This window comes from Lampetra fluviatilis, chromosome 22, assembly GCF_964198595.1.
Source record: "Lampetra fluviatilis chromosome 22, kcLamFluv1.1, whole genome shotgun sequence".
In the NCBI taxonomy this organism is placed as follows: domain Eukaryota; kingdom Metazoa; phylum Chordata; class Hyperoartia; order Petromyzontiformes; family Petromyzontidae; genus Lampetra; species Lampetra fluviatilis.
This window is the reverse complement of record NC_136296.1, coordinates 13,354,096-13,365,161: the sequence shown is the minus strand read 5'-3', so window position 1 is coordinate 13,365,161 and position 11,066 is coordinate 13,354,096. Positions and strand designations below refer to the sequence as shown.

The window sequence follows — 11,066 nt, the reverse complement described above, 5'->3', positions numbered from 1 at the left end:
GCGCTTTAACTGTACAGCGCTCCAATTATTTGTCAAATTTCCCAGCGCAACGCCATCGCTTCCAAAGTGACGTTGCATGTGTCCACGATGGTCACGGATGTTCGTGGGCGTGCCACTCTATTCCGGGACACACACACACCTTTACCTGGCTTCACCCCGCAGGCAGGCAACAGCAGGTGTCACTCCACATTGACACTTGGGTGCTTTTCATTCACACCTTGACAACCGCAAAAAATGCGAGCGGATCTTTTGAAGTGGCCTAACAATGTGAAGTCCGGGGCGAGACCAGGCTGAGGTGCATCAACCGGTTTCACCATTTTAAGTCTTCAACAACCACTGGGTTCATGTTTTTTCACTTGTCGCCGGCAGGCAGCCACCTTATCACTGCTGTAACTACGAGTTACATTCAAGCACTCATTCCCTCCACCAATGTTGAGTACTGGGTCTACCCAACTGTTCAACCACCACACTGCAAGTCACAACACACTCACCGATGCACCCACTCGCCAGACAGCAGGTCACACCACTCACCCGGTTTCTTTCCTCGAACGGAGCCACTTTGGAATCCCCTCCTATCGCCACTTTTCACAAGTGTTTGCAACTTTGCTCATTTCAAGCAACGCATTAACTCTTGATCTTTAATAGTTACTTGTTGCTGGCCGCTTGCCTTCTTGGGCCTTTCGGCTTGTGCTCAGTAACCATGACAAATACATAAATAACCCACCGCACTACCTGTAAGGAATAGTGCAATGTAGGGTTGCCACCTGCCCCGCTTTTCCCAGGTTCATCATGCTGTGGAGTTAGCTGCTGTACTAGGAAGTCACCCCAGGACATTACAAGTCCCGGGTTTTGTCAGTTGTATAACAAGGCGCGGCTGGAGACCCGTTCCATTCCGTGCAGCAACGCCGCCCCCCCCCCCTCTTTTGGAATGACGAGATATCTTGCTTTGCCGTCACACGTCCCAGTTTCTTTCGGACCTCAAGGAGGTGGCAAACCGAGTGCAATGTGACGCATGTGCGTGTGCGCGCGCGACGGGTTGCACAGACACACCGGGACTCGCGCAGACACACCGGGACTCGCGTGGGTTCCGAACTCAAGTCACTTTTATTTTGTTCTATGGGAAATAAAATAAAGTGCTCATGAAAAAAGAATCGACTGTCAAGAACAGCGAGAGCAAATTAATTAGAAAAAATTAACTTCCAACCAGACACAAACGCAACGATCTAAAAAACACACAAAACAAACCACATCCAGATGCAGTTGCATTTTTAAGCATTTTTCGTATAAAATATGAAAAATAATCTTAAAACCCTGAATTGTGAAACAGGAATTTTTTTAACGCGAAATGGTATTTCATTAATCTTTAAAAAGTACTCATTGTTAGAACCAGGCAGTGACACATTCGACTAGAACGACAATAAAACACAAATAGCTTTAAATATTTAAAGTAATTCAATATTTAAAATTATGCAATATTCAATCCATCCAAAAAAAGGCAACAATTGTTTACTTTGAAATGTCAAGCCCCAAGTTTTACACACAATGGCTATATTCTGGTAGAGTCATCGTCGTCATCACCATTATTATAGATTTGCTCAGCACTGAACACGGCCATCATCAGTTAATTCTGTTATGCAAATTTGAGAAATAAAGTGTCAGCAGTTGTGCAGGAGTTAAGTCTCTTCCTCTGCCGATTGGCGCTCTCTCTCTCCCGAGCCAGCGCGGCCTTGACGACGACCCGCATAGTGGTCCACGGCATGGGTAGGTGGGTGGAGGGGTGGAGAGGGTGGGTGGGTGGAGAGGTGGAGGGGAGGGGGGTGCCGCATACCCCCTGTGCAAGCGGCAAGACCCGCACTGGCACCGGACTTACCCCGACGTCACACCCGGACTTTCAGGGCTGGCTCTGAGCTGCCAGCTGTGACTAACTACAGTCCTGACGGACACCTGAAGCGACCGCGTACACAGGAAAACAAACTGTCCAGTCTGCTGCAGCGCAGCGGGAAAATGTACAAGTGGGGGGGGGGGCATTGCATTTATGTTAAGAGCCAGAAACTGTACGGGGATGGTGCGGGGATCCACGATGAAGATGGTGGAATGGCGCGGTTCTCTGTGGCCCACAACGTGCAATTCCACACTGGAGGATGGCGGCGCGAGCGCTTCCCATGCTTCCCAAGAGAGCAAATAATGTTTCGGTAGCGGTGGCGAACGGACGGACGGGATTTAGCGCTTGAGCGATTCGATCTTTCTAAGCAGCTGGTGCTGCCTCGCCTCCGCCTGTCGCTTCTCCAACAGCAGCCGGTGCTCCTCGGCCACGAGCCGTTTGGCGTACTCGCCGGCCTTGCGCAAAATCATCACCTTGGCCGCCTTGTCGTTCCTAGACAGCTCCGGGATGACGTCACGCAGCCCGAGGAAGCTGGAGCGCAGCCCGTCGCGCCTCTGCCTCTCCAGGATATTGTGCGTGCGCCGCCGCTCGCTCTCCTCCGAATCGGAGCTGCTCGTGCTGTTTCCGCTGCTAGTCAGCCGCCCCCCCGCCCCGCCATTGCCGCTGCCGCCAGCGCCGCCGTACCGGGCGAGTGCGGGGAGCCGCGTCGGCTCTCCGCGCGCCGCGCCGCGCACGGCCACCGCCGTCGCGGCGGCCTCGGTCCTCCAGCGCTTGGTGGGCGGCGGGCTGGGAGGGGAGGGCGCGGCATAGTTGTGCTGCTGGTGGATGGGGAAATGGCAGCGCTTGAGCGCGTGGTCGCACGGTTCGGACTGCAGGCGCACGCCTGCCGTGTTGGTGTTGCTGCTCGCGGAGATGGCACCTGCGTCGCCCGGCGTCACCGCCGGTCTCTTCTCCACCGTCACCACGTCGATCTCCTCTTCTTCTGTTCAAACGGAAACACGGGGGGGTCAGCGGGGAACGCGTGTGCGACGTTATGACTAAAACTGCCAAACGTCTGGGACACGTGGTGAGAACATTTTAAGCCGGAGACAAAATCTTGATGTTCACAGATACTTTGCGATACTGGGAAAGACTGCCACTGAGAAGGTCCTGGAAAGCTGCTCAGTAGCTTTCATCACAGGATCGACAGACACAGCCGCTAGCCACCGGCCACGCTGAATAAACACACGTGCTGCCACCCTCAGGTCACTGCCATTTGGCCGACAGAAATGCGATAGCTTTGCTCGCAAACTTTTCACAAAAAGGTTCAAACCGACAAGCGTCACCACTTCCATCGCGCGCAAACCTCGTGCTCAATATTTCGAACGAATAAACGTGGACAATGCATAAAAAACATCCCTCGCCTCTCTCGTTCCCGTCACGTCTACTCGTAGCGAGAATCGTTAAATCCCTCGCGTGGGTCGGACAAAAACCACAAGTCGCAGGACCCAAGCAAAACGTGACGCGTTTACTTTAATTACACTAAACCCCGTCTCACTCTGAAGCGCAATTTCAATAAGCTGACATTTCCCAAAGAATTACGACGGATTGTCTTTGTGATGCTGTTACATTTGCCGGTTCATCTCACGGCCCCGGGGTTATCGCCGCAAGAGTTAAAAAAACCCCTGCAGCTGACATCACAGGCTCCGCGCGTGCAGCTGACGTCAAAGCAAGGGCGTTGGTGCGATGGCGCTCCACGGGTCCTGGAACGACGCCGGGAAGGGTGGCGAACCCGTGCACCGGCTCCCGCCGGGCGGGCTGTGGTCACCAGCGTGGGCGACACGGTCACAATGGGGGTGGTATGGGTTTATTGACACAGGGGACTAAAATCAACTCCGAGCCCGTGTGCAGTTGGCGACGCTGTAACAGCAGCTACCACCGCCGGAGGCTGCCACTGGCAGGGTGGCCGCCAACTCGCATGAGCGAGCAAGGTGACAGCGCGGTCCACTCTCGACAGCCCGGAACAAAAAGTGCGCTTCTCTAAATTTACACTCTCACATCCTCCTCCCTCATACGCCCTCCACGATACAGCCGCTGACGTTTACCAAATGAACTGACACGTGTGTTGCTGCGCTGCTAGTGAGTCCACTTGGCGTGGTTAGAGATTGATTGAAAGGAGGCCCTGATTTGGGACACGGGGCCACCACGCAGCAAGCACCGTTATCGGGACTGCTTCCCGTGCGCTAGGTAAGTGCGGACTGAAAGATTCCATGGTTGTGCTGCACTACGGTCCCACGTCTATGCTCCCCTGCATTCAGCAACCCGCAGCGGCCAGCGTTACATATGATCGAATGAACTTTCCTGAACCGCACACCGCAACGCGGGGAGGCCCTCGAACAGCAGTGGATCGACAAAAGCACGGAAGGCGCGGCGACGATGTCGTCGTCGTCGTCATCGCCGTGCGCGTTCCCTTTGTGAGCGCGATACCGCGCGGCCGGAATGAATGGATGGGATTCCCGCAGATTTCTACAGCTCCATCCCCAGGTCCGTCGCAGCTGCGAACAGCCTCGCGTGTGCACGCGTGTGTGCGCGTGTGTGCACGCGTGTGTGTGTGTGCGGGGAGGGGCCGCAGACGACTCCCCCTCCCCGCCAGCCCCTCCCCCCCAGCTCGGGCTGCAGTCTGCACCCTGCGCATGATGCAAGCCGCCGCAACCGCCCCACCGCCCCCCACCCACCGCCGCCGCCGCCGCTGACCTACAAAACGGCATCAACATCTTAAAGGGGACGCGGCGACTTTTCCGAACGCCCCTTTCGGCCGCGACCTGCCGGCAACGACTGCCACTTTCACTGGGGCGGGCGGGCGGCATCGCTAGGCCACGCCCTTCAAGCAAGGCCCTCTTCTGCGCCGTCTGGAGAAATGAAACCGATGGAGCAGGCGCACATCGTTACTGCCAAATCTAACCAGTCCCATTTTGTATGAAAGCCCCCCGCCTCCCAAGGCATCGCCAACTCTCACGGTCCTGCGGGGTCACAGCCCACCCAGAACCCGCAAAACGATCCGATTTTAGTGCCGAATCTCTGCGGTGGGGCGCTTTTTCGTGCGCGTTCCCGCCTCTGGCTGCTATTCCGTTGTCATTCTCGCCCCCCAGAAATGATCGCCTCGAGCAACGGTCCTGCCCAGTCCACCTACCTTTCTTGAGAGCACTTTAACAATCTCTTGCAATTTGTTTGTCACCTGTCCGCATGTCATGACGATCACAAAGCCACCAAGCCTTGCGCACATGCGCGTGTGTCCAAGGACACATCTGTGTGTGTGTCTAAGGAAGAGACGTTTACACTCCGTGTCAAAGCGCCGACATGTCAGCCGCTACGATGACGGGCACCACCGCGCGCTCGTCAACGACACCGGAAGAGGCCTTCGAGTGCCCTCTGCTAAATCTGCCGACGGTGCAAAGTCCCCAACGCCCTCGTCGTGCTGCCGCGGCGCTGCAGAGCCGCCGACTTATCCGCCACGGACGGGGCCGGGAGCGGCGACTCGCGGCCCGCGGTGTAGGCGGCCACACGCGAGAGCGTGACAGAGAGGGAGGAGGGAGGGAGAGGGCATTGGCTGCCCCCCCTTTCATCAGAGTACAGTGGCCGGTACACGTGTGGCAGCGGCAGCAGCAGCGGCATCGCGTTACTGCCACGTCCACCACCTCGCAATGCGCGTCTCGAACCCTCCCCGTCACCGCCGCACTACCAGCATCGGTGGCCCGGTTAACGCCCGCTACCAGATCCTAATTATAGCCACCAATGACGAGCGTAAAGAAAAGTGAAGTGGGCTTGCCGGGCAGGGCACGCCGCTGGAAGGGATGGGCGAGAAAAAACATCTCGACACCGACTCCAGTGGCAGCCAAATGAAAGAAAGCGACCGAGGAGCGTCGGTCATCACGGAGATGGAGCAAAGAGATTGGCTTGTGCAGCAGCGAGGTGATGGGTTATTGCATCGTGGGACAGGGAGGTATGACAACGGCTTTGGGGAGGCCTTCATTCAGCGACGGGTCGAGATCACGGCTGATCGTGACGGCGATTCAAACCACCACGAGTAATCACGCGCAAGCTGCCACGTCGTCATACTTTCCCCTGAATCACACTCGCTTAACTCAATTACCCGCACCAGCGGCTGTACATGCAGAACATACAAATCATGTCACGCCGACGAGGTCTGGCCAGCAGCCAATGAGTCTCCGGGCAGCGAGCGACACCCCAGCCGGCGTCCGCCGTTCAACGTGGTGCCCAGAATAGCCGGGCATCATTCATCATCATCTCCTCGATTACCACCACCACGAGTAATCGTATAGTCACACCACACTTTCCAAATTGTGCAAGTTTCTTAAAGCGCCGACTGCCGCTCCTGTCCACTCAGCAATATCACTGGGTGACACGACAGTTACGCAGTCGGAAGGTTGCGTACAATGGGGTAAAGCGTGGGGACTTACAGCTCCTTCCAAGACGTCAGGCCAGCGTGAAAGAGAGCGGGCCTCTCGCGAGCTCCCTCGAGTATAGACCCTTCCGCTAGCAGTGGCACGAGCAAGCGGTTGCAGGTCCGCACCTTTACCTTGTAATATTTCACCACGCCCCCCCCCACCCCTCCTCCCTTGCAGCACAGAAACATCTCTCATCTCTACTCGCTCCTTACCGGAATCGCTCGGCGTCTCGAGTCCCGCGGTCCGCGGGGAGAATCTGGGCTGCAGGTCCAGGCCATGCGTGCCTCTGCCCTCCGTGGAGCCGTAGTCCAGCTCCGAGTCGCTATCCGAACCGCTGCCGCTGCTGCTGCTGCTGCTACTGCTGCTACTGCTGCTGCTCTCGCTCAGCCTCCTCGACTGCCCCCCTGGGCTATCGCCGGGAGACGGTGGCGCCACGTAGCCCCCGCGCAGAAGAGCCACGCGCTGGCCCATGCGCTGGCCCATCATCTTCTCGAGCTTCTCGTGAGCGTTGAAGCCGCTCCACATGCAGTCCTGCTTGATGACGGTCTCCTCCTCCTCCAGGGCATCGCAGAAGAAGCTCTCGCTCACGGCCCGATCGGTCAGCAGGCCCGACACGAGCAGGTCGAGGGTCTTGGCGCTCGGCAAGAAGATTTCGGGCCCCGGGTCCCAGCCGTCGCGCGAGAGAAGGCAGTCGAGTTCGAGGCGTCCCGGCGACAGCGGAGGAGTCGGCAGCAGCTCGAACTTCTTCCAGATGTCCTCGCTGGGAGCAGTGGACTGGTAGAAGCTTCCATCCTCGAGCTCCTCCGAGTAGAAGAAGAGCTGGTGCGAGTCCAGCATGGCGTAGTCGCGTGTGCTGCAGTTCTCAGAGGCCATCGTGCCAAACATCCCCAACACCTGTGTCAGCGAACAGATAACAGGCACCGTCATCATCACGATCCATCCCTCATCGTCATCATCATCTTTATCACCAAGAACCAGCAGTGTCCTCTGGCTCAAGTACCCCGGTCGATTCCTGACCGGGACACATCGAGGAAAGAAACCCTCGTGCGTGACAGTCGCACCTCGCACACCCCAAGGCGCTTGGCAATATCCGTCTCCTGCTCCCAGCCCGTGTGTGTCTGTCCAGCACGCCCCCTGTGCGTGCAGCAGCACTGTGCGTGCGGCTCCCTGTGCGTGCGGCTCCCTGTGCGTGCAGCAGCACTGTGGCCGTGTCCACCATCGGGCCCGCGTGTCTCATCAGCGCTGCGGTTGCCGCATGAACGTGCGCGGGGTGCATGCCGAGTCGTGTACACCACACAGACACACAGACTCTCTTCACACACACACATAGACAATCTTCACACACACACACAGACTATCTTCACACACACACACAGACAGACACACAGACTCTCTTCACACACATATACACACACACAGACTCTCTTCACACACATAGACACACACAGACCATCTTCACACACACAGACAGACACACACATACTATATTCACACACATAGACACACACAGACTATCTTCACACACACAGACTATCTTCACACACACAGACAGACACACTCAGACTCTCTTCACACACACACATAGACACACACAGACTCTCTTCACACACACACACAGACTCTCTTCACACACACACATAGACACACACAGACTCTCTTCACACACACACACAGACTCTCTTCACACACGCACACAGACTCTCTTCACACACGCACACACACAGACTCTCTTTACACACACACACAGACAATCTTCACACACACACAGACTCTCTTTACACACACACACAGACAATCTTCACACACACACAGACTCTCTTCACACACATAGACACACACAGACTCTCTTCACACACATAGACACACACAGACTCTCTTCACACACAGACAATCTTCACACACACAGACTCTCTTCCCACACAAACACACACAGACTCTCTTCACACACACAGACAGACACACAGACTCTCTTCACACACACAGACAGACACACAGATTCTCTTCACACACACACAGATTCTCTTCACACACACACACACAGACTCTCTTCACACACACACACAGACTCTCTTCACACACACACACAGACTCTCTTCACACACACACAGACATACACACAGACACACGCTCTATCCACTGCTCAGCGCAGCTATCATCGGCGCTGCACGCTGCTGGAGGAGGAGGAGGGGCGTGCCGTGCCGGGACCCGGCGAAGGCCGCCACCCCCCCCGCCCCCAGCAGGCGCAGCGCTTCCTCCTCCTCCTTCCTCTTCCTTCCCTCTCCGCTTCCTGCGCCGTTAATTAAAACCCGCTCATTAATACAACTGCTGGTCGGCCAGCTGTGTGGACGAGCGGTCCGCCAGCCCAATGAGCAATTAGCTATTAGCAATTAGCTAAGCGAGTCTCATTTAGACGGCATCCGAGACATGGCGACCGCGCCCTGCCGCGGGCAATCCGCGCCCCACACCACCACCACCACCCCCCCGCCACCACCATCACCCCGCCACCACCACCACCCCGCAATCAATCAAGGCGACTGCCGCTCTCCATCCCTGCCTCTCCCCCGCACACACTCGCGCGTCCCGCTCACCTGGTGAGGGTGAGCAGCTGATTGATTGTCCGGCTGGTGGCGTTCAGAGCAGAAGGAGGTGTGGAGGAGTGGACGTGTGACGGGTTCAGTGTCCGAACAGCCGCAGCAGCAGCGGTGGAGCTCTGGTGGACCCCGGTGGAGCTCTGGTGGACCCCGGTGGAGCTCAGGAGGACCCCGGTGGAGCTCTGGAGGACCCCGGTGGAGCTCTGGAGGACCCCGGTGGAGCCGGATGCAAAGTCCGGGTTATGACCTCGACAAAGCGCCGCGGTGCAGCTCTGGTGGACCCCTAGAGGAGCGCGAAAGGACCCTGGTGGAACCCTGTTGAACCCCGGTGTAGCTGGGTGGAGACTCGGAGCTCCAGGTACCGACGTAAGCGATGCGCTACAGCCTGGTGGAGCGAGACGCGCAGTCTCCCACGCCACTCTCTATAAGTACCCGCCAAAAAAAACACATGGCGCCACGCCCCCTTGGGGCCGAGCGACCTCGTGACGGCAAGTTCGGCCGCCTGATTGGCTGAGCCCGCCGGGGTGCATTAACATTACGTGTCTCGTGGTGGGTGGGGGCCATGCGGCGTGGCTGCTGCGCCGCATTTTTCCCGCCAAATTTTTTTTGCTAATACGTGTACACTTTACGCGTCCTGCGCACTGTATTATATATTAAATTATTAGCACTGTATACATTTTTACGCATCTCTGATGTGGGCCGCACAACGTCGACAGTCTCATGATGGTTTTTAGTTCACGCTGGTGACCCTTGCACCGACCCGAGCAGTAATAGCGAATGAATGAATGGAAAGTGAAGCTGGCTAATTGGATACTTGAATGAATGATTTAGGTGCGTAAATCTTGGGGGTTAACCATACTCCACCACCCTAGTCAGTGCGAGTTTGTGAAAAGGGTGTCAACTGAGGAGATTGAGCGATGAATTCAGTTCGTATGCAGATGTTAGGTGGATTAATAACATCGCTGGCTTGGGGAGGCTTTCATCCAGCAGTGTACTGATCATGACTGATGAATGAATGGAGGAAGGAAGTCAGTGAGGAAGGGATATAACCCGCTTCCCCTTACGTGGAGACTGCCCAGGAGCGAGAGTGATGAGCGAGCGATCGCTGAGGGCAGCGACATCGGCTGTTGCACGGCTCGACTCCGCTTATCGGATGAACTGAAGTTCACAACGCGTACGACGAATGTGGTGCCATAAGTCGATGCATGTGAATCACCACCGTCATCAGCTTTGCCAAATCCACTAATAATTGCACACGAGCTGATTTAATCGTTCCGTCTCCTCGGTATGGTGGAACTTCTCGGACGCGTTGCGTTCCTGAGGTGCCAAAGTTAGTCTTGACTATTGGGCATCAGCCCTTCTTCTAGCCGTGACGTGTTTTGCCCAAGCCACTCTCAGTCATTAACATATGCAGGTGTAGAACTCGCTGAATAAGTTAGCATTGCGTATGTCCTCTAATCCGTGTGTTCTTTTTTTCTGTATCTCAATGCATTACGGCCCAATGTCGCATCTGCACGTAAAGCCCTCTTGTCAATCCACTGTCGCATGAGGGCCTCCCCATGTCTTGCAGGCAGTGAGAGTTTTTTTACCATACTTCACCACGCTGGTCATTGCGGGTTTACGAAGGCAGGTGCGTATGTCGATGCATTTCAAGACGCTGCACAGAAACAATGGGTGTAGAGTTTTTTTTTATAGAAAGGGGAAGTCAGTCATACGCAGGGGAGAAGGGGAAGGTCTTGAACATGGACGTGAATAGGCCAAATGAGTCGACAGCACGGATTCCTGGGGGAAGGGAGTCCCCAAGACTATTACTTTGACAAAAAAGGGACCATTCTCGACCTTCACCAATGCTCACCTGTACCCTGCACCGGTACTGGGTCATAACCCGTGTAACATGAACATGTTATGTCCATGTCCTACTCACCACCCATTCCATTTTCCGAAAACATCTATTGTCGCTGTGGATGATATTGACGCAAGCGTGCTGCCTCGTCCGACTCCCCTTTTAAAGTGTACTCTGTGTGGTGCTTTCTTCACGCAATCTCAGTTGTGGCTCAGATGATGACCCATAATCATCAGCCACGATTTATCCACTGCTAGGTGAATGTTTGCACAAACCACTACCATCTCTCTCGGTCTTAATTATGC

General features: G+C 55.8%; 1 protein-coding gene across 3 annotated transcripts; it reads right to left on the bottom strand.

The window, feature by feature from the left end:
- Positions 1–1,091: 1,091 nt before the first annotated feature.
- LOC144938582 (protein L-Myc-1b-like) lies at positions 1,092–9,324 on the bottom strand. 3 transcript variants are annotated; one of them, XM_078866552.1, is made up of 3 exons: positions 8,916–9,324; positions 6,540–7,221; positions 1,092–2,864 (listed from the first exon to the last, which is right to left on the bottom strand). In XM_078866552.1, the coding sequence occupies exons 2-3, from the start codon at positions 7,210–7,212 to the stop codon at positions 2,221–2,223; spliced, it is 1,317 nt and encodes a 438-aa protein (XP_078722678.1). In that variant the 5' UTR covers positions 7,213–7,221; positions 8,916–9,324; the 3' UTR covers positions 1,092–2,220. The 3 variants fall into 3 exon arrangements, with proteins under 3 accessions (XP_078722678.1, XP_078722676.1, XP_078722677.1); XM_078866550.1 differs by lacking the exon at positions 8,916–9,324 and having other exon boundaries at positions 6,540–7,280; XM_078866551.1 differs by lacking the exon at positions 8,916–9,324 and having other exon boundaries at positions 1,092–2,861; positions 6,540–7,280.
- Positions 9,325–11,066: the final 1,742 nt, after the last annotated feature.